Source organism: Pleurodeles waltl, chromosome 2_1 (genome assembly GCF_031143425.1).
Source record: "Pleurodeles waltl isolate 20211129_DDA chromosome 2_1, aPleWal1.hap1.20221129, whole genome shotgun sequence".
Lineage (NCBI taxonomy): Eukaryota > Metazoa > Chordata > Amphibia > Caudata > Salamandridae > Pleurodeles > Pleurodeles waltl.
The window spans coordinates 506,830,353-506,853,974 of record NC_090438.1 but is presented as its reverse complement, the minus strand read 5'-3'; the positions used below and the strand labels follow the sequence as shown (position 1 = coordinate 506,853,974).

General features: G+C 48.7%; 1 protein-coding gene across 3 annotated transcripts in view; it reads right to left on the bottom strand.

The window, feature by feature from the left end:
- The window catches only part of LOC138265789 (zinc finger protein 25-like), a 176,445-nt gene that overhangs the window by 126,407 nt on the left and 26,416 nt on the right, over positions 1–23,622 (bottom strand). For all 3 annotated transcript variants that reach the window (XM_069213822.1, XM_069213836.1, XM_069213827.1), the window contains exon 3: positions 20,661–20,787. In XM_069213822.1, the coding sequence (XP_069069923.1) occupies positions 20,661–20,787 (127 nt within the window). The remainder of the gene's footprint in view (positions 1–20,660; positions 20,788–23,622) is intronic.

Genomic DNA, 23,622 nt, shown 5'->3' with positions numbered 1-23,622 from the left:
AGTTTCACTGCCAATTCGACTTGGCATTTAAAAGTATTTGCCAAGCCTAAAACTCTCCTTTTTCTACATATAAGTCACCCCTAAGGTATGCCCTAGGTAACCAATAGGGCAGGGTGCTGTGAAGGCAAAAAGTAGGACATGTACCTGTGTAGTTTACATGTCCTGGTAGTGTAAAACTCCTAAATTCGTTTTTACACTGCTGTGAGGCCTGCTCCCTTCATAGGCTAACATTGGGGCTACCCTCATATACTGTTTGAGTGGTAGCTACTGATCTCAAAGGAGTAGGAAGGTCATATTTATTATGGCCAGTATGGTGATACAAAATCCTTCTGACTGGTGAAGTTGGATTTAATATTACTATTTTAGAAATGCCACTTTTAGAAAGGGAGCATTTCTCTGCACTTAAATCCTTCTGTGCCTTACAATCCACGCCTGGCTGGGTTCAGCTGACAGCCCCCTTGTGCATTCACTCAGACACACCCCAAACACAGGATACTCAGCCTCACTTGCATACATCTGCATTTTGAATGGGTCTACCTGGGCTGGGAGTGTGGAGGGCCTGACATTTGCATGTCAAAGGACAGTAGCTTGCCCTCATACAAAGGACTGCCATACCCTAATGGGGCCCTGGCAGACAGGATTGAACTGAAAGGGGATCTTGTGGACTTCTAAGCCACTCTTTGAAGTCTCCCCCACTTCAAAGGCACATTTGGGTATTTAAACAGGGCCTCTGCCCCTACCAACTCAGACACTTCCTGGAGAAGAGAACCTGAACCAGAACCTGCATCCTGCCAAGAAGAACTGCCTGGCTGCCCAAAGGACTCACTTGACTACTTTCTGTGAAGGACTGCTGCCTTGCTGTTGCCCTGCTGCCTTGCTGCTATCTGGCTGTGGGGAGAAGGGCTTGGATAGAGCTTGCCTCCTGTTCCTTGAAGTCTCCGGAAAAAAAAGACTTAGGGCCAGATGTAGGAAGGAAGCAATTTGCGAGTTGCAAATTGCGAGTCCTTCCGACTCGCAATTTGCAACTCGCAAATTGCTATGCAGTACGGTGTCTCAGACACCGACTGCAACTCGCTATGGGGTCACAATGACCCACCTCATGAATATTCATGAGGTGGGTCGCAAATTGCGGCCCCATAGCGAGTATAGGCACTCGCTAACATGGAGGCCTGCTGTAGTCAGCAGGCCTCCATGTTAGCGACCTGCTTTTCAATAAAGCAGTTTTTTTTTTTAAATGTAGCCCGTTTTCCCTAAGGGAAAACGAGCTGCATTTCAAAAAATCCGAAACCTTTTGTTTCGTTTTTTTCAGGGCAGGGAGTGGTCCCTGCCCTGAAAAAATATTTTGGGGTCCATTCACAAAGGGGAAGGGGTCCCATGGGGACCCCTTCTCGTTTGCGAATGGGTTACCATCCACTTCAAGTGGATGGTAACTGCGACTCCATTTGCGACCGCATAAGCGGTCACAAATGGAATTGCATACGATTGCGAATCGCAAATAGGAAGGGAACACCCCTTCCTATTTGCGATTCGGAAATGCATTTTGCGAGTCGGTAACGACTCGCAAAATGCATTTCTGCATAGGAAACACGCATTTGCGAGTCGCAAACGGCAAATTTTGCCGTTTGCGACTCGCAAAGTGCTTCCTACATCTGGCCCTTAATCTCTACGAAAAGGCCTCCTTGTGTGGCGAAAATCGACACGCAGCCTGCAAGAAACGATGCACAGCCTGCACCATGGTGAAAAATTCACTGCATGCCGAACCGGAATGACGCAGCCCGACTTCGCAATGAGAAGATTGACGCAGCGCCCGCATAGCGACCAGAAATTAGATGCAGGGTACACTGGATCGACGTACAGCCGGAACGACGCAGCCCGACTGTAGGAAGTTGGCTCTGTATGCACTATTTCAAAGTAAGGAATAGTATGCACAGAGTCCAAGGGTTCCCCTTAGAGGTAAGATAGTGGCAAAAAGAGATAATACTAATGCTCTATTTTGTGGTAGTGTGGTCGAGCAGTAGGCTTATCAAAGGAGTAGTGTTAAGCATTTGTTGTACATACACAAGCAATAAATGAGGAACACACACTCAAAGACAATTCCAGGCCAATAGGTTTTTGTATAGAAAAATATATTTTCTTAGTTTATTTTAAGAACCACAGGTTCAAGATTTACATGTAATACTTCAAATGAAAGGTATTGCAGGTAGGTACTTTAGGAACTTTGAATAATCACAATAGCATATATACTTTTCAAATAAATCACATATAGCTATTTTAAAACTAGACACTGTGCAATTTTCACAGTTCCTAGGGGGAATAAGAGTTTGTTAGTTCTTGCAGGTAAGTAAACCACCTACGGGGTTCAAGTTTGGGTCCAAAGTAGCCCACCGTTGGGGGTTCAGAGCAACCCCAAAGTTACCACACCAGCAGCTCAGGGCCGGTCAGGTGCAGAGGTCAAAGTGGTGCCCAAAACGCATAGGCTTCAATGGAGAAGGGGGTGCCCCGGTTCCAGTCTGCCAGCAGGTAAGTACCCGCGTCTTCGGAGGGCAGACCAGGGGGGTTTTGTAGGGCACCGGGGGGGGACACAAGTTAGCACAAAAAGTACACCCTCAGCAGCACGGGGCGGCCGGGTGCAGTGTGCAAACACACGTCGGGTTTCCAATGAAAATCAATGGGAGACCAAGGGGTCTCTTCAGCGATGCAGGCAGGCAAGGGGGGGCTCCTTGGGGTAGCCACCACCTGGGCAAGGGAGAGGGCCTCCTGGGGGTCACTCCTACACTGGAGTTCCGATCTTTCAGGTCCTGGGGGCTGCGGGTGCAGAGTCTTTACCAGGCGTCGGGATCTGGGAAGCAGGCAGTCGCGGTCAGGGGGAGCCTCGGGATTCCCTCTGCAGGCGTCGCTGTGGGGGCTGAAGGAGGGCAACTCTGGCTACTCACGGTTTCACAGTCGCCGGGGAGTCCTCCCTGAAGTGTTGTTTCTCCACAAGTCGAGCCGGGGGCGTCGGGTGCAGAGTAGCAAGTCTCACGCTTCCGGCGGGAAACGCAGTTGTTTTAAAGTTGCTCCTTTGAAACAAAGTTGCAGTCTTGGATGAACAAAGCCGCTGTCCTCGGGAGTTTCTTGGTCCTTCTAGAGCAGGGCAGTCCTCTGAGGATTCAGAGGTCGCTGGTCCTGGGGAAAGCGTCGCTGGAGCAGTGTCTTTAGAAGGGGGGGAGACAGGCCGGTAGAGCTGGGGCCAAAGCAGTTGGTGTCTCCGTCTTCTCTGCAGGGTTTTTCAGCTTAGCAGTCCTCTTCTTCTTAGGTTGCAGGAATCTGAGTTCCTAGGTTCAGGGGAGCCCCTAAATACAGAATTTAGGGGGGTGTTTAGGTCTGGGAGGGCAGTAGCCAATGGCTACTAGCCCTGAGGGTGGCTACACCCTCTTTGTGCCTCCTCCCAAGGGGAGGGGGTCACATTCCTATCCCTATTGGGGGAATCCTCCATCTGCAAGATGGAGGATTTCTAAAAGTCAGAGTCACCTCAGCTCAGGACACCTTAGGGGCTGTCCTGACTGGCCAGTGACTCCTCCTTGTTTTTCTCATGATCTCTCCTGGACTTGCCGCCAAAAGTGGAGGCTGTGTCCAGGGGGCGGGCATCTCCACTAGCTGGAGTGCCCTGGGGCATTGTAACACGAAGCCTGAGCCTTTGAGGCTCACTGCTAGGTGTTACAGTTCCTGCAGGGGGGAGGTGTGAAGCACCTCCACCCAGAGTAGGCTTTTGTTTCTGTCCTCAGAGAGCACAAAGGCCCTCACCACATGGGGTCAGAAACTCGTCTCTCAGCAGCAGGCTGGCACAGACCAGTCAGTCCTGCACTGAACAATTGGGTAAAATACTGGGGGCATCTCTAAGATGCCCTCTGTGTGAATTTTTTAATAAATCCAACACTGGCATCAGTGTGGGTTTATTATTCTGAGAAGTTTGATACTAAACTTCCCAGTATTCAGTGTAGCCATTTTGGAGCTGTGGAGTTCGTTTTTGACAGACTCCCAGTCCATATACTCTTATGGCTACCCTGCACTTACAATGTCTAAGGTTTTGCTTAGACACTGTAGGGGCATAGTGCTCATGCACATATGCCCTCACCTGTGGTATAGTGCACCCTGCCTTAGGGCTGTAAGGCCTGTTAGAGGGGTGACTTAGCTATGCCATAGGCAGTGTGAGGTTGCAATGGCACCCTGAGGGGAGTGCCATGTCGACTTAGTCATTTTCTCCCCACCAGCACACACAAGCTGGCAAGCAGTGTGTCTATGCTGAGTGAGGGGTCCCTAGGGTGGCATAAGACATGCTGCAGCCCTTAGAGACCTTCCCTGGCATCAGGGCCCTTGGTACCAGGGGTACCAGTTACAAGGGACTTACCTGGGTGCCAGGGTTGTGCCAATTGTGGAGACAATGGTACATTTTAGGTGAAAGAACACTGGTGCTGGGGCCTGGTTAGCAGGGTCCCAGCACACTTCTCAGTCAAGTCAGCATCAGTATCAGGCAAAATGTGGGGGGTAACTGCAACAGGGAGCCATTTCTTTACACATGCCCCCCACAGCCCACAGGCCAGGAGACTCAGCCAAAGCTGGGAGAGTCTTCCTAGTCCGCAGGCGAGGAAGGGTAGAGGAAATAGGCTGGTTTGTTGCTGGGCCTACTCTGCCTTACATCCTCCTGTTCAGGTCATTCCCTCTGGGGAACTGACCCACTTCCACAGTGATAGGACCTAGTCTGAATTGCCTCTTGTCTGGGTCTTTAATGTCTCCACCCATTCTCTCTATTTTGGGGTTAGAGGTATCCACCTCTGCTAATCTTATCTTAGACAGGGTCACCCCTAGCTTACCCAAAGAGGTTACCGAGAGCTGGAGTAACCCCACCATGATCAACAGGGTCAGGGGGCCTAACTTGCTATTTGGCATGGGGTCAGACCACCATGCCAAGGATAGTGCAGCCATAAAGGCCAACACCCAGCAGAGGCCACTGACAGCTGTCAGTGCCCAGAACCACACCTTTAGCTCTTCACCTCCAAGGGAAGGGGCTAAGTTACAGGTTTCTTTGGGTTCAGGGTGCCTGTCTGCTGTATTAGAGTGGGGGGTTACCACATCTTGTAGTAAACACCCTTCTTCCACTCTTTCTTCTGTTAGCTGAGGAGCCACCCACTCAGGCTTAACAGCTGCCTGACTAGCCAGGACTTCTTGTGGGTCAGGTTGGACTTTATCAGAGCCACTTTTGGAGTTTTCCCCTACTGGAGCATAATCTCCTTGGCTTGCTGGAACCTTGGCTAAAGGTTGTCCACCCTTCCTACACTGTTTTCTTTTCTTTTTCTTCTGGGGCCTGCTTGCAGTTACTGCAGGGGCAGGGCCTCCAGAATCATTGGGAGAGGACTGGCACTGGGCCAGTTCCTCTCTTGGGCTCTGACTAACCTCTGGGTAGTCATTTCCAAGGAGACAATCAAGGGGGAGGTCTGTACTGACTACCACCCTTCTCCAGCTAAAAGTCCCACCCACTTCTATGGGCACAAAAGCCACAGGCCTATCAGTGACCCTGTCTGGGATAACTCTTACTCTGGCAGTCTCACCTGGGATGTACTGGTTTGAGAACACCAGCCTGTCATGCACAATAGTGTGACTGGCACAAGTGTCTCTCATGGCAGTGGCTGGGAGTCCATTCACCAGTAGGTGGTGGAAGTGTCTACTTCCCTCTGGTATCTCCAACTCACCTGTTGGGCCCTTTTTCCAGTTGAAGGCTATGAAGACCTCCTCATCTGAGGAGTCATCCCCAGTGGCTACACTGGTCACCCCTGGGATTTTGCTAGGGGGTTTGTTTTTGGGACAAGAAGTGTCCTTGGTGTGGTGCCCTGTCTGTCTACAGTTGTGACACCATGCCTTAGTGGCATCCCAGTTCTTACCCTGGTACCCACCTTTGTTTTGGGTTGTGTCTCGGGGCCCACCCACCTGGTCTGGTTTTTGGGGGCCTACAGAGGACTCTTTTTCTTTATTTCTAGTGTCACCCACTTTCTCCTGGGGAGGCTTTGTAACCCCTTTCTTTTGGTCACCCCCAGTGGAAGTTTTGGTTATCCTAGTCTTGACCCAGTGGTCTGCCTTCTTTCCCAATTCTTGGGGAGAAATTGGACCTAGGTCTACCAGATACTGATGCAACTTTTCATTGAAGCAGTTACTTAAAATGTGTTCTTTCATAAATTATAAAGCCCAACATAGTCATGCACTTCATTTCCAGTTACCCAACCATCCAGTGTTTTCACTGAGTAGTCAACAAAATCAACCCAGGTCTGGCTTGAGGATTTTTGAGCCCCCCTGAATCTAATTCTATACTCCTCAGTGGAGAATCCAAAGCCCTCAATCAGGGTACCCTTCATGAGGTCATAGGATTCTGCATCTTTTCCAGGGAGTGTGAGGAGTCTATCCCTACACTTTCCAGTGAACATTTCCCAAAGGAGAGCACCCCAGTGAGATCTGTTTACTTTTCTGCTTGCACAAGCCCTCTCAAAAGCTGTGAACCATTTGGTGATGTCATCACCATCTTCATATTTAGTTACAATCCCTTTAGGGATTTTCAACATGTCAGGAGACTCTCTGACCCTATTTATGTTGCTGCCACCATGGATGAGACCAAAACCCATCTCTTGTCTTTCCCTTTCTATGGCTAGGAGCTGTCTCTCTAAAGCCAATCTTTTGGCCATCCTGGCTAACAGGAGGTCATCTTCACTGAGGCTCTCCTCAGTGATTACAGAGGTGCTGGATCCTCCTGTGAGGGAAGCAGCATCTCTGACTATTATAGTTGGAGACAGGGCTCGAGGGGCCCTGATCTCCCTAATGAGGACTGGAGGGGGGGGGGGGGGGGGGGAAGTCTCCTCCATGTCACGAACTTCATCCTCTGGCAGGTCATCCTCAGAGGGGTAGACTTTTTCAAACTCTGCCAGCAGCTCCTGGAGCTGTTGTTTGGAGGGTCTTAAGCCAACTGGGATTTTCTTTATTTTACAGAATGACCTTAGCTCCCTCATCTTAAGATGGAGGTAAGGTGTGGTGTCGAGTTCCACCACATTCATCTCTGCACTAGACATTATGCTTCTAAAAGTTGGAATACTTTTTAAGAATCTAAAACTATTTCTAGAACTTAATTCAAACTTTCACAAACTTTTAATCTCTAAAAGAAATGCTAATAGGGACTAACACAAGGCCCTAGCAGGACTTTAAAACATTTAGGAAAATAGCACAAATTGCAAAAATCAGTTTCTAATGACAATTTTTGGAATTTGTTGTGTGATCAGTTATTGGCTGAGTAGTCCAGCAAATGCAAAGTCTTGTACCCCACCGCTGATCCACCAATGTAGGAAGTTGGCTCTGTATGCACTATTTCAAAGTAAGGAATAGTATGCACAGAGTCCAAGGGTTCCCCTTAGAGGTAAGATAGTGGCAAAAAGAGATAATACTAATGCTCTATTTTGTGGTAGTGTGGTCGAGCAGTAGGCTTATCAAAGGAGTAGTGTTAAGCATTTGTTGTACATACACAAGCAATAAATGAGGAACACACACTCAAAGACAATTCCAGGCCAATAGGTTTTTGTATAGAAAAATATATTTTCTTAGTTTATTTTAAGAACCACAGGTTCAAGATTTACATGTAATACTTCAAATGAAAGGTATTGCAGGTAGGTACTTTAGGAACTTTGAATAATCACAATAGCATATATACTTTTCAAATAAATCACATATAGCTATTTTAAAACTAGACACTGTGCAATTTTCACAGTTCCTAGGGGGAATAAGAGTTTGTTAGTTCTTGCAGGTAAGTAAACCACCTACGGGGTTCAAGTTTGGGTCCAAAGTAGCCCACCGTTGGGGGTTCAGAGCAACCCCAAAGTTACCACACCAGCAGCTCAGGGCCGGTCAGGTGCAGAGGTCAAAGTGGTGCCCAAAACGCATAGGCTTCAATGGAGAAGGGGGTGCCCCGGTTCCAGTCTGCCAGCAGGTAAGTACCCGCGTCTTCGGAGGGCAGACCAGGGGGGTTTTGTAGGGCACCGGGGGGACACACAAGTTAGCACAAAAAGTACACCCTCAGCAGCACGGGGCGGCTGGGTGCAGTGTGCAAACACACGTCGGGTTTCCAATGAAAATCAATGGGAGACCAAGGGGTCTCTTCAGCGATGCAGGCAGGCAAGGGGGGGCTCCTTGGGGTAGCCACCACCTGGGCAAGGGAGAGGGCCTCCTGGGGGTCACTCCTACACTGGAGTTCCGATCTTTCAGGTCCTGGGGGCTGCGGGTGCAGAGTCTTTACCAGGCGTCGGGATCTGGGAAGCAGGCAGTCGCGGTCAGGGGGAGCCTCGGGATTCCCTCTGCAGGCGTCGCTGTGGGGGCTGAAGGAGGGCAACTCTGGCTACTCACGGTCTCACAGTCGCCGGGGAGTCCTCCCTGAAGTGTTGTTTCTCCACAAGTCGAGCCGGGGGCGTCGGGTGCAGAGTAGCAAGTCTCACGCTTCCGGCGGGAAACGCAGTTGTTTTAAAGTTGCTCCTTTGAAACAAAGTTGCAGTCTTGGATGAACAAAGCCGCTGTCCTCGGGAGTTTCTTGGTCCTTCTAGAGCAGGGCAGTCCTCTGAGGATTCAGAGGTCGCTGGTCCTGGGGAAAGCGTCGCTGGAGCAGTGTCTTTAGAAGGGGGGAGACAGGCCGGTAGAGCTGGGGCCAAAGCAGTTGGTGTCTCCGTCTTCTCTGCAGGGTTTTTCAGCTTAGCAGTCCTCTTCTTCTTAGGTTGCAGGAATCTGAGTTCCTAGGTTCAGGGGAGCCCCTAAATACAGAATTTAGGGGGGTGTTTAGGTCTGGGAGGGCAGTAGCCAATGGCTACTAGCCCTGAGGGTGGCTACACCCTCTTTGTGCCTCCTCCCAAGGGGAGGGGGTCACATTCCTATCCCTATTGGGGGAATCCTCCATCTGCAAGATGGAGGATTTCTAAAAGTCAAGAGTCACCTCAGCTCAGGACACCTTAGGGGCTGTCCTGACTGGCCAGTGACTCCTCCTTGTTTTTCTCATTATCTCTCCTGGACTTGCCGCCAAAAGTGGATGCTGTGTCCAGGGGGCGGGCATCTACACTAGCTGGAGTGCCTGGGGCATTGTAACACGAAGCCTGAGCCTTTGAGGCTCACTGCTAGGTGTTACAGTTCCTGCAGGGGGGAGGTGTGAAGCACCTCCACCCAGAGCAGGCTTTTGTTTCTGTCCTCAGAGAGCACAAAGGCCCTCACCACATGGAGTCAGCAACTCGCCTCTCAGCAGCAGGCTGGCACAGACCAGTCAGTCCTGCACTGAACAATTGGGTAAAATACAGGGGGCATCTCCAAGATGCCCTCTGTGTGAATTTTTTAATAAATCCAACACTGGCATCAGTGTGGGTTTATTATTCTGAGAAGTTTGATACTAAACTTCCCAGTATTCAGTGTAGCCATTATGGAGCTGTGGAGCTCGTTTTTGACAGACTCCCAGTCCATATACTCTTATGGCTACCCTGCACTTACAATGTCTAAGGTTTTGCTTAGACACTGTAGGGGCATAGTGCTCATGCACCTATGCCCTCACCAGTGGTATAGTGCACTCTGCCTTAGGACTGTAAGGCCTGTTAGAGGGGTGACTTACCTATGCCACAGGCAGTGTGAGGTTGGCATGGCACCCTGAGGGGATTGCCATGTCGACTTAGTCATTTTCTCCCCACCAGCACACACAAGCTGGCAAGCAGTGTGTCTATGCTGAGTGAGGGGTCCCTAGGGTGGCATAAGACATGCTGCAGCCCTTAGAGACCTTCCCTGGCATCAGGGCCCTTGGTACCAGGTGTACCAGTTACAAGGGACTTACCTGGGTGCCAGGGTTGTGCCAATTGTGGAGACAATGGTACATTTTAGGTGAAAGAACACTGGCCTGCCCCACCTGCCAGGCTGGTGGGAAGACAGGGAAAAGACTTAATGCCCCCCTGATCCCACTCCCCGTCTTTGGCACCCCCTTTGAAAGGGTGGGCATCAACATCATTGGTCCCTTGAACCCCAAAACTGCCTTGGGCAATGGGTTTATCCTGGTTTTGGTGGACCATGCCACCCGCTATCTAGAGGCAATCCCTCTGAGAACAGCGACTGCACCGGTGGTGACCACAGCCCTGATGGGACTATTTACCAGTGTGGGATTCCCTAAGGAAATTGTGTCTGACAGAGCTACAAACTTCATGTCTGCATACATGAAGTCCATGTGGGATGAGTGTGGGGTGACCTACCGGTTTACCACCCCTCATCATCCTCAATCCAAAGGGCTTGTTGAGAGATTCAACAAGACCCTCAAGGCATGATCACTGACCTACCTGAGGCCAGGAGGTGTAAGTGGGACGTCCTCTTGCCATACCTTTTATGATCACCCTGTCAGGGGTCCGCTAAGCATAGTGAAAGAGGGCTGGGAGAAAGCTCCCAAGACATTTCCCCAGGATGTGGTCAGCTACATGCTGGACCCCTGCAACCAAACCCAACACTTCTGGAAGCAGGCCAAAAGTAACCTCGAGGCCAGCCAAGAGGTGATGAAGGAGTAGCATGACCATAAGGTCTGATCGAATTCTTACCTGGAGACAAGGTTTGGGTAATGAAGCCAGTAGAGCCTAGAGCTCTCCAGGACCGCTGGACTGGCCCATTTGAAATCAAGGAGCAGAAGGGGGAGGCCACTTACCTCAAGACCCCTAAACACACCCTAAGGGGTCTCCACTACAGCCATCTCAAGCCTCATTTTGAGAGGTCTGAGGTCAGTATGCTCCTTGTGACAGATGAGGGCATGGGAGAGGAGAGTGAACCTCTCCCTGACCTCCTCACTGCCAAAGAAGGTGAAGGGTCAGTGGAGGGTGTCAATCTCTCTGACTCCCTGACTCTAGATCAGAGAGGAGATTGCCATGAGTTATTGGAGCTTACTCCTGGACTCACACATTTATGTGTCCATGATATTGACACAGGAGACAAGCCCCCTGTAAAGAACAAAATTTACAGGCTGTCAGATAAGGTGAAGGCCAGCATCAAGGAGGAGGTTGCCAAGATACTGGCCCTAGGGGTTATTGAGAAGTCCAGCAGTCCCTGGCCAGCCCTGTGATGCTGGTACACAAGGCTGCTGCACCCGGTGCCAAGCCAGAACTCCGGTTCTGTCTGGACTGCTGGGGTCTCAACTCAGTCAAACGGACTGACGCTCACCCCATCTCCCGAGCTGATGGGCTTGTAGACAGACTAGGTGCTGCCAAATTCCTCAGTACTTTTGATCTCACATCAGGGTACTGGCAGATCACCTTGACTGAGGGGACTAAAGAGAGATCTGCATTTTCCACACCTGAGGGCCATTACCAATTCCGAGTGATGCCATTTGGGTTGACAAATGCCCCCGCTACCTTCAAACGGTTGGTCAACGGAGACCTAGCTGGCGAGGATGCCTTCTGCCCAGCCTACCTAGATGACACAGCCGTCTATAGTTCCAGCTGGGAGGAACACCTGCTCCACCTCAAGGAAGTGCTTCAGGCTTTGCAACAGGCAGGCCTGACCATCAAGGCTAGTAAGTGCCAGATTGGGCAGGGTTCCGGGGTGTACATGGGACACCTAGTAGGTGGTGGCAAGGTGCAGCCCCTCCAAGCCAAGATTGATACTATCAAGGCCTGGCAACCACCTAGAACACAGACAGAAGTAAGAGCCTTTGTATGCCTCACTGGATACTACCGTAGGTTTGTCAAGGGCTATGGATCCATTGTGACACCCTTGACAGAACTTACTTCCAAAAAGCAACCTAGGTTGGTGAATTGGACAGAGGCTTGTCAGAAAGCCTTTGACTCCCTGAAGGAAGCCATGTGCATGACCCCCGTGCTCAAGGCCTCTGACTACTCCCAAGAATTTATTGTGCAGAAAGACGCTTCAGAGCATGGCGAAGGGGCTGTTCTACCACAGCTAAATCAGGAGGGCCTAGACCAACCAGTAGTCTTTATTAGCAGACGACTACTACCATGGGAACAGAGGTGGAGTGCTATTGAGAGAGAAGCATTTCTGGGCACTGAAGAAGCTGAGACCATACCTGTTTGGGACTCACTTCCGGGTTCAGACAGACCACAGGCCCCTCAGGTGGATCATGCAGATGAGGGTTGAGAATCCTAAACTCTTGAGGTGGTCCATTTACCTACAGGGGATGGACTTTACGGTGGAGCATCGTCCGGGGATTGACCATGCCAACGCTGATGGTCTCTCCAGAAACTTCCGCCTTAGCGATGAGAGCTTCCAGGAGGTTAGGTAGCTCTCCCCACTTTCAGCTGGGGTGGCACATGTTAGACCTGACAGCCTTAGGGTGGTCACCCGTAACTTTTTGCCTGCCTCCCTCCACTGTTTAGATACTGTTTTTGCTGGTTTTAAGACCCTGCACAATTTACCACTGCTAGGCAGTGCTAAAGTGAATATGCTCTCTCCCTTTAAACATGATAACACTGGATCATACCCCATTTGGATTATTTAATTTGTTTATAAGTCCTTAGTAAAGTGCACTATATGTCCCCAGGGACTGTAGATAAAATGCTACTAGTGGGCCTGCAGCACTAATTGTGCCACCCACTTAAGTAGCTCCTTAACCTTATCCCAGGCCTGCCATTGCAAGGCCTGTGTGTGCAGTTTCACTGCCAATTCGACTTGGCATTTAAAGGTACTTGCCAAGCCTAAAAATCCCCTTTTTCTACATACAAGCCACCCCTAAGATATGCCACAGGTAACTCATAGGGCAGGGTGCTGAGTAGGCAAAAGGCAAGACATGTACCTGTTTAGTTTACATGTCCTGGTAGTGTAAAACTCCTAAATTCGTTTTTACACCGCTGTGAGGCCTGCTCCCTTCATAGGCTAACATTGGGGCTACCCTCATACACTGTTTGAGTGGTAGCTACTGATCTCAAAGGAGTAGGAAGGTCATATTTAGTATGGTCAGAAAGGTAATACAAAATCCTGCTGACTGGTGAAGTTGGATTTAATATTACTATTTTAGAAATGCCACTTTTAGAAAGTGAGCATTTCTCTGCACTTAAATCCTTCTATGCCTTACAATTCATGTATGGCTGGGTTCAGCTGACAGCCCCCTTGTGCATTCACTCAGACACAACCCAAACACAGGATACTCAGCCTCACTTGCATACATCTGCATTCTGAATGGGTCTTCCTGGGCTGGGAGGGTGGAGGGCCTGACACTTACATGTCAAAGGACAGTAGCTTGTCCTCACACAAAGGACTGCCACACCCCATACTGGGACACTGGCAGACAGGACTGAACTGAAAGGGGACCTTATGCACTCCTAAGCCACTCTTTGAAGTCTCCCCCACTTCATAGGCACATTTGGGTATTTAAACAGGACCTCTGTCCCTACCAACTCAGACACTTCCTGGAGAACAGAACCTGAATCTGCATCCTGCCAAGAAGAACTGCCTGGCTGCCCAAAGGACTCACCTGACTACTTTCTGTGAAGGACTGCTGCCTTGCTGTTGCCCTGCTGCAGTGCTGCTATCTGGATATGGTGAGAAGTGCTCTCCAAGGGCTTGGATAGAGCTTCCCTCCTGTTCCCTGAAGTCTCAGGAGCAAAAAGATTTCATCTCTACAAGAAGGACTCCTTCTGCGGCAAAAATCGACACACAACCTGCCAGAAACGATGCACAGCCTGCACCGCATTGAAAAATTCACAGCACGCCGAACCGGAATGATGCAGCCCGACTTTGCAACGAGAAGATTGATGCAGCACCAGCATAGCGACCAGAAATTCTACACTCTTCCCACTGGATCGACGCACAACTGAGCCAGAACGACGCAGACCGACTTCCAGAGAGGAATCGATGCAGCGCCTTCCTTGCGGTAGAAATTTCCACGTAACACCCATCGGATCGACGCAGACCCTGTGAGTTTGTCCTCTCAGCACCGGAAATCCACGCATCCTCCCTGAGGTGTCCGAAAACCTCGCAACCCGAGGATCCACGACCGAGCGCCGGAAATCGGCGCACAGCCGTCCCTGCGTGAAAACTAAACAACCCATCGGCTTGTGCGGCCCAAGAAATCGACGCACACCTCCTTGTTTTCCACCCATCTCCTCCTCCTCTGCGGTTCTTTGCAGAGATTTTGAACGCAAACCAGGTACTTTGTGCTTGAAAGAGACATTTATTGCTTTTAAAAGACTAAAGACACTTTATATCACTTTTGCAGTGATATCTCAACATGTACTTATTGCATTTTAATCGTTTTGACCTGCATCTTATCAGATAAATATTATATAGTTTTCTAAACACTGTGTGGTGTATTTTTGTGGTGCAATACTGTGTTATTGCATGATTTATTGCACAACTACTTTACACATTGGCTTCTAAGTTAAGCCTGATTGCTCAGTGCCAAGCTACCAGAGGGTGGGCACAGGATAATTTGGATTGTATGTGACTTACCTTGACTAGAGTGAGTGGCCTTGCTTGGACAGGGGGTAACCTGACTGCCAACCAAAGACACCATTTCTAACAAGTATTAGAGGAAGAACTTATTTATGGGAGGAGAGATGCGGAAGCAGACTGACAGTACCTACTGGGCCACATTCTTAGCAGTTAGGATTGTTTGCCTCTGGTATCCTGGCATCTGTCCTACTATGGCTTCATGAACTGGGCCAAGAAAATAGCTTCCACACTTTGCTCTAGGGTAGCAAGGGTGCAGAATCAAAGGCTTCTCATGGAAGCAGTGTGGGCAACAAGAGCTCAGAACGCAACAGTCAACTCACAGACAATACCATATTGTTCTGCCCAGTGCTTATCTTCTAGTTTTAAAGAAAGTACTTTCATCTCAAAGAAAAATTAAATATAACACACTTTAATGGAGTTACAGTTACAGGGCTGAAACATCACCTATGGATTCTAGGTAAGCACAAGACGCAATACGATGCCCTGTCCCTGAGCTAGGAAGTTACCGAATATCTATGGGAAATAATGTAAAGGTAGTGGGATAAACAAAGTTTAGGCACAGGTGCAGATCACTACCATTAGCTGTTATCTCAGTAGATAGTTTATGTCTCAATTCAATAGTTCTTTAAGTCAAAAGACTTTGCACTAGTAAAGGTTAGCATGCTAACAGCAGGACAATTAAGACAGCCTTTCAGTATTTGACAGCGCAGGACCTACGTTACTTACTCAATTAAGCTGAGGTTTGAGCAGCGTTCTTAACCCCTTCGTTGCCAGGCCTTTTCCACCTCAGGCTCCCCTGAAGGAGACCAAGAAATTAGCCAAAATACAGTGAAAATTTCGTTTTTTTTAAAAAAAATGGGAAAAAGGGCTGCAGAAGAAGGCTTGTGTTTTTTTCCCTGAAAATGGCATCAACAAAGGGTTTGCAGTGCTAAAATCACCATCTTCCCAGCTTTCAGGAAGAGGCAGACTTGAATCAGAAAAACCCATTTTTCAACACAAATTTGGCATTTTACTGGGACATGCCCTATTTTTACTATTTTTTGTGCTTTCAGCCTCCTTCCACTTAGTGACGGAAATGGGTGTGAAACCAATGCTGGATCCCAGAAAGCTAAACGTTTCTGAAAAGTAGACAAAATTCTGAATGCAGCAAGGGGTCATTTGTGTAGATCCTACGAGGGTTTCCTACAGAAAATAACAGCTGAAATAAAAAAATATTGAAATTGAGGTGAAAAAAACAACAATTATTCTCAATGTTTTACTTTGTAACTTTTTCCTGCGATGTCAAATTTCTGAAAGCAATATACCGTTACGTCTGCTGGACTCTTCTGGTTGCAGGGATATATAGGGCTTGTAGGTTCATCAAGAACCCTAGGTTCCCAGAGCCAATAAACGAGCTGCACCTTGCAATGGGTTTTCATTCTATACCGGGTATACAGCAATTAATTTGCTGAAATATAAAGAGTGAAAAATAGGTATCAAGAAACCCTTTGTATTTCCAAAATGGGCACAAGATAAGGTGTGGAGAAGCAGTGGTTATTTGCACATCTCTGAATTCCAGGGTGCCCATACCAGCATGTGAATTGCAGGGCATTTCTCAATTACACGTCTTTTTTTTTTTTTTTTTACACACTGTCTTACACTTGGAAGGAAAAAATGAAGAGAAAGACAAGGGGCAATAACACTTGTTTTGCTATTCTGTGTTCCCCCAAGTCTCCCGATAAAAATGGTACCTCACTTGCGTGGGTAGGCAGGAAACGCAGCATGGACACATCACATTTTTACATTGAAATCTGATGTGTTTTTTGCAAAGTGCCTAGCTGTAGATTTTGGCTTCTAGCTCAGCCAGCACCTAGGGAAACCTAGCAAACCAGCGCATTTTTGAAAACTAGACACTTAGGGGAATCCAAGATGGGGTGACTTGTGGGGCTCTGACCAGGTTCTGATACCCAGAATCCTTTGCAAACCTCACAATTTGGCCCAAAAAAGACTTTTTTCTCTCATTTCGGTGACAGAAAGTTCTGGAATCTGAGAGGAGCCACAAATTTCCTTCCACCCAGCATTCCCCCAAGTCTCCCGATAAAAATGGTACCTCACTTGTGTGGGTAGGCTTAGCGCCCGTGACAGGAAAAGCCCCAAAACACAACGTGGACACATCACATTTTCCCAAAGAAAACAGGTGTTTTTTGCAAAGTGCCTAGCTGTGGATTTTGGCCTCTAACTCAGCCAGCACCTAGGGAGACCTACCAAACCTGCACATTTTTTAAAACTAGACACCTAGGGGAATCCAAGATGGGGTGACTTGTGGGGCTCTGACCAGGTTCTGTTACCCAGAATCCTTTGCAAACCTCAAAATTTGGCAAACAAAAACACTTTCTCCTCACATTTCGGTGACAAAACGTTCTGAAATCTGAGAGGAGCCACAAAAGTCCTTCCACCCAGCGTTCCTCCAAGTCTCCAGATAAAAATAATACTTCACTTGTGTGGGTAGGCCTAGTGCCCGCGACAAGAAATGCCCCAAAACACTATCTGGACACATCAAAATGATCAAATACAAAACTACCTGTTTTCTGGGGAGGGGGGAAGAAACCAGTGTTTTTGGTCCTGGGCTCAGCAGCCATCTAGGGAAACCTACCAAACCCAGACATTTCTGAAAACTAGACACCCTAGGGAGACCAGGGAGGTGTGACTTGCGTGGATCCCCCAATGATTTCTTACCCATAATCCTTAGCAAACCTCAAATTTAGCTAAAAAAAAAAAATCACTTTTTTCCCACATTTCTGAGGGATCACCGCACCAGGACAAATGTCCTAACACCCAACGTTCCCCTCAGTTTCCCAGTAAAAATGATACCTCACTTGTGTAGGTAGGCTAAGTGCCTGTGACAGGGAAGAGGCAAAAACATGTCGAAATTGTGGGGGAAACCAAAGCGGGTCCAAAAGGGCAGTTGAAAAAAAAAACATTTTTAGGTTGACAAGTGCAGCAGAATTTTTATCGGTATAGATGGGACAATGTTGGGTGATAGGAATGTTTTGGATTCCTGCAGATTCCGGAAGGTTCCATCACAAAACTGTGGGAAAAATGTGTGATTTCCAGCAAAGTTGGATGTTTGCAGGGCATTGTGGGTAAGAAAATGGTGCTGGGTGCATGTGAAGCACACCACCCTGGAATCAACCAGATGTTTAGTTTTCAGATGTGTCTGGGTCTTGTGGATTTTTCTACATGGCAGCGTCCCTAAGTCAAAAAAGTGCAGCCCTCACCATTCCAAGTGGGAAGATTTTGAGAGTTACCAAGCTCTCATGGCCCAAATGTAAAACCAAAACCCCAAATAATCAAATGTCTTCTTGCTTGCCGTGGGATAAGATGTTTTAGTGTGCGGGGGGAGAGCTGAAAGACTGTTACCCCCTTCAGTTGGGGTGGGGGCATAACCAGGCCCATACTGGTTGGTAGCCACCTCTCTGGTGTCTAGTGGTTTCTGCCCCCCAGGGGCAGATAGGCCTAAAAACAATTTGGCCCCCCTGGGAGCGACCCTTGCCAAAGGGGTTGCTCCCTACACATAAAAAAAAAAAAAAAATGATCCCTGGTGTCTAGGGGATCGGCCTAACTATATTAGGCTGATCTGCCCCCAGGAGGGGGCAGAAATGGCCTCACAATTATTTGCCCCCTTAGGGAGCAGCCCTTACCCAAGGGGCCGCTCCCCTTATACGTAAGTATGTGATAAAAAAAAAATCCCTGGTGTCTAGTGGTTTCTGCCCCCCGGGGGCAGATTGGCCTAACTATATTAGGCCGATCTGCCCCCAGGGGGGGCAGAAATGGCCTAGAAACAATTTGACGCCCCAGGGAGCGACCCTTGCTGAAGGGGTCGTTCCCTAAACATAAAAGATTTTAAAAAAATCCCTGGTGTCTAGGGATGCCTAAAAATGATTTGCCCCCCTGGGGAGCGGCCCTTGCCCAAGGGGCCGCTCCCCTTATGTTAATTCAAAAAACAAACAAAAAAATCCCTGGTGTCTAGTGGGCATTTCTGCTGCCCGATCGCATTGTGATCGGGCAGCAGAAATGCTTGCAGAGACATGAAAGGAAAGCCCTTTCCTTTCATGTCTCTGCTGGCCCCTACTTCCCGAGCAGAAGAGAAATGCTGAGAATTTCTCTTCCGCAATCGCACTGGAAGCATGCTCCCAGCGCGATGGAAGGTGACCTCTGATGAGGTCAGCTCGCTTTTGCATGCTGATGTCATCAGACGTCACGGGGGTGGAAGGGGAAGTGCTGACCTTGGGGGGGACGGGGGTGGGCAGCAGGTAAATGAACGTAATGGTTACGCCCATGGCGTCTCACAGGCTCAGCCATGGACGTAACCATTACATCCATGGCGTGCAAGGGGTTAAGTGTCAGCTCTGGCGATGGGGACCATTGGTGACAATCCTAATCTTCACTTGGCCACATGTTTGAACAGCGGGCAAAACTTCTATGGCTGTTGCTCATCTTAGACAGTTGAAGCTTTTGATGCAACGACAGGAGTTATACTTTGGCATCAACAGAGGCTCCTCAAAGGGGTACACAATATTGGGCAGTAGCAGCACCAGCCCTTCAGGTGCTGCAGGAGTGCCAGATATGTTCTGGCTGATAGCTTCTTTAGACAGCTCACTACAAGAGCTGCCCTCAGAGATGGGAAGAACCCTCACAACTTGCTCAGCTTTGGCTCCACTCCCCCTAGTAGTCGGCTACTTCTGGTTATTAAGAACACTAATAACATGCCGGGAGTCTCCTCTAGGACAGTATTTTCTCCTGCAGACCCAGGCACACACCTTCCCTCTCTGAAAAGGCCAACAGACTTCTAGGCATGAGGCAGACCCTCAGCCTCTCCAGTAAGCTGTGCAGACTTCAGAGATCTCCTCTCCCTTCTGGGAAACTGGGCTCATAGTCTAAGGTCCTGGAACCGATTTTGGGTGGTTGCTTTTAAGATGTTAATTTTTTCTTTGTGCACGGTGATGGCTCTCCAAGTGGCGTAACAAAACCTGAGGGGTCTTTCCTGCAAAGAGGAGGTTCCCCCACCCTCCTGACTCAGTCAGGAGCCCTGCGGCCAAGGTACTGTGCTGATGGAGCCCCCTGAAGCTTGTTGCTCACACCACCCACCCCACCGGTCAGCCCCACAGGGGCTGCGAGGGCTAATGTTACATCACTGGCTTTTCACAGTGAGTACTGATGATGCTAACTTCAAGCAGGAGTATCCAGAACGTAGGCATAATGAAGTGTGAAGATGTTGCCCCTGGCTGTCAGCAACCTTCCTGAAAAAGCAATCAGAAACAGACAAAAGTGAAGGCCTTACCAAGAAAATGCTCCACCTTTAACAACAGAAACTGCTGACACACACACTCTCACTCGTCCCTACCATTCACCAAATGACAAGGCTCTCGAAAATCTAATTAGCAGTGTAGTTTAAAAAGGTCCTCACATAATTTCTAAGGGGAGCCTATTGCCATCCTCTCAAACTTCAGTGCCTGGGCTTATCCTCCAGGCAGAGAAACTGTGTCCTTCCCCCCTCTTTGGCCATACTAACTCATGGACCATCCAGAAATGGATCCCACTGGCCCAGCAAACATACACATGTTCCAGTCTCAATTTCATGTAAGTTCCACACATTCTCAATGACTCACGCACTTGATCCATACACGGAATGTCAGATCAAAGGCCTGGGTGCCATACTAAAAGTGGCACCTTTACTAGAGGAGAGACAGTTGGCAAAACTGCTGAGACACAGAAAAATGTCTGTTCAGGATTATTAATGCACAGAAATTGATTTGTTGCCAATACCGCGTCAAATCAACAACCCAGGACATGCACAACAGAATCAGTTCTAGACCTTGGCATTACCCAAGTCCAGGCTTTAGTATTCACTGTAAATTAGCATCTTAGTTCGGTTGGTTAATAGTTAGTATACCAGTTTTTATGCAGATGTGTCATGTGGGCCAAAGGTGCATGCATGAATATTATGAAGGGACCTAACAATTAGTGGGCAGATAGATTTTTAAAAGGAAATATCTCAGTGGAAATTACTTTTCTTTTATATTAAGAGTGCGTTATGTAAACAGCCAAGCTGCACCTTACTACTACATATTTTGAACAATAAATTGGATAGTTATCAACTGAAAGAAAATCCACATTTTAATCTCAGTAGTGAACGGTGTAAAACATTTCCATACCCAGTGAGATCAAGGCCTCATGAATTTCTTTCAACACAATCTTGTATAGCTCCTTTTGCCATTCTTCCAATCGCTGCCACTCCTCTTCAGAGAAATAGACAGCCACATCATTGAAGGTAACCAGTGCCTGAAAAAGATGGCAATCCAAAAAACAAGCCCTTGTAAGTCATGATTCTCACTAGCGCTCTCAATGAGTCTAGAGAAACGATGAGGAAGAAGAATGACAATGCACTGATCATATTAAATAATGCAATGAATTATCCACTGGAATGAAGTGTATCATGCAATAAATAGCAAGCGTTATTTGTAATACAGAGAGTTTATTTAGTTATTTTTCTTGATACTAATTATTGCTCTAGTAGCATAAATAAAAAGTTGAAATAAAGGTAAACAAGAACTCGACATGAGACGACAACAATACACTACAAATATTTTCTAAGATGTATTTGCTTCCAGGAATTTTGCAGGTCCCATCTTCAAATACTGGTCACTCAGGTATCATTTAATTTTATATAGTGAACCGTTTGCATTTCAAATGAAGATGCCATCTCTGTGGGCCAAGACCAATGCTTTACGGATGAATTTAGAACGGCAGAGTTTTTCCAGATTAGTAACACCACTCAGCAAATCAAGAAAAGTTCGAGCTCTTTTGTTCGGTCCAGGGGACAATACACCTGAACCACTGTCCAAAAACACAGGATCTAAAGGTTGCAACATATAGCATACAAACAATATCCTGTTTCACCACAGTGAAATATAATCTGGAGACACAACCAACCCCACTATATTAAGTCCTTTACAGAAGTAGTAATAACACTGCCACATTCAAGATAATTTATTGGTCCCCAGAAATTATTTCAAGAACCTGTTCAACTGTAGGGTAACAAAACTGGGCAGCAAAAAGTGGGCAGTGACACAGAATGAAAAGGAGATGATACCCAGGCAAAAATACAAAAGAGAAACAAAGCAAGGCAGAGAAGGTAAATAAAGTATGAAAGTAGTGAGGGATCGAGAGAGACCAAATCTAGATAAAGCAATCGGATGCAAAGGAGTTCAGGACAGGAGAGAAAAATTGAGGTAATTATAAAGAGGGAGGTAAAGGTGTGGCCTAACCACAGAAGATGGTGAACTGGTACTAAAGGAGCTCCTGGGAAAAGCAGTGAAGAATCTCCATTAATCCTGCTGACCAACGAGCTGCACTGCTACCATTCAAGAGGGACAGGCAGACGGACAAATTTGGACCCCCGGGCCACTGATAGGAGGCTGCGGCGACACCGCAGGACTGTCCGAGGCCCCCGCTAGATTCTGGGCTGAGCGCTCACCTTAGGCACCCATGAGGCCTCCTTTTCCCCAGCTCCCACAGACGGCTGAGGAGAAGTCAGGGGCCCTGCGCCACTCACAAGCGATGGCTGACTTAATTTGGAGTGACCGGCCCACCGCCAGGGTATCTGAGCGGGTCCTGACACTTGAAGGCTGGGCCCACAGCCTACCAAACACCCGGGCCTAGCGGGACAGACAGTGAGGGTGGCAGTGCAGATGAGGCACATAGAGGCCCAAAGCAACCACATCGGAGAGCCCCAGGACCCGGCGAGGGCTGATCTGCAGTCCCGAGTGGGCAGACTCAGCTGCCGCGAAGGCCAGATTGGCTTAAAGAGCAGGGACAATGTAGGCCAGAACGGCCTACCAGACCTGAAGGCAACCAAGAATCTGAGTCAGCCACAAGGGGTTCCGAATATCGGAGGCTGTGCTTGGCGAGCTCCTCCAACACCACTTCATCCCCCTCTCCTGGCCTGCCATCCCTTGGACTGGGTGCACCAGTCCCTGTGGTCCCCAGCTGAAGAAGGGCCCAAACATCACCCGGAAGACCGGTGTACTGGGAGGCGTCTGTCAAAGGAGGGTGCCTGCCATAGACATACAGAGTGTAGATGAACCCACCAGGGGAGGCAGGCTAGTGGCTGGGGCCGGAAAGTTGAGAGGCAACTGCTGTATACCACGCTCATGTTGGGGACTCAGAGTCCCGGCTTCTAAAGTGAGGAATATATGAGCCCAGCGCAGCTGACACGCAACATCACAGAGGAGCCACATGAAGGGGTATGATGGAACTCAAAACGCAGATGCAGGACACCCCCCTATGCCACCCATTTTCACTCCCTGTAGCCACCTGCATGCCCCTACTCTGACTTGGAAGTGACATTGCCCAATATTGGGGCCTTCCTGGAGCAACATGCAGACAAGGAGACTGGGCTCCCCCCTGTTCTTGATATCGTTGTCAGACACTGCCTTGAGTGCCCTCCCACGCACCGGAGCTTAGCGACTAGTCCCATCACGTGACCAACCGGTGGAGGGCTCGTTGCACCCCCGCCAAGATGGGCCGACAGAAATGGACACAGGGTCCATCCCAATTACCGCCCCCCACCACCTTGAACCAGACTGACTCTGGCCATTCTTAACCCCAAGGGTCGAGCAACAAGACAGTCTGCTCCCCTTCTCTGTGGCTCACCCATGGAGACGTAAAACATTAGGTCTGGCTCACCATACCGCACAAGCAAAGATCGAGGGAGCATATGGACTCAGAGTCCTCACTGCTGGCCCAGGACCCACAACCTCCCATACAATTTGTTGTTTGGCCATTAACACCCCCTTACTTACAGAATGTTTTTTGTGACTACTGTTTGGGCGAGCAGCTGTTTGCTAAGGACTCTTGAACTTGTTTATGATCCCGTTCTTGTTACCATAGTCACACTCCCTGCAGCATGAGCATCATATCACACATGCCTGAGCACACGGGACGGGGTGACAGGGAACGAGCAGACCGCGGGGTGGCGCACTTCCACAGTTCACCCCACTCCACACCCACAAAATGGTGCACCACCTCCAGAACCGGCCTCGAATCCTTAACGTCAGAGGAATGCACACAGCACACCGCCGGTACGCCTCAGTCTACTCTTCTATAAAGAGACAA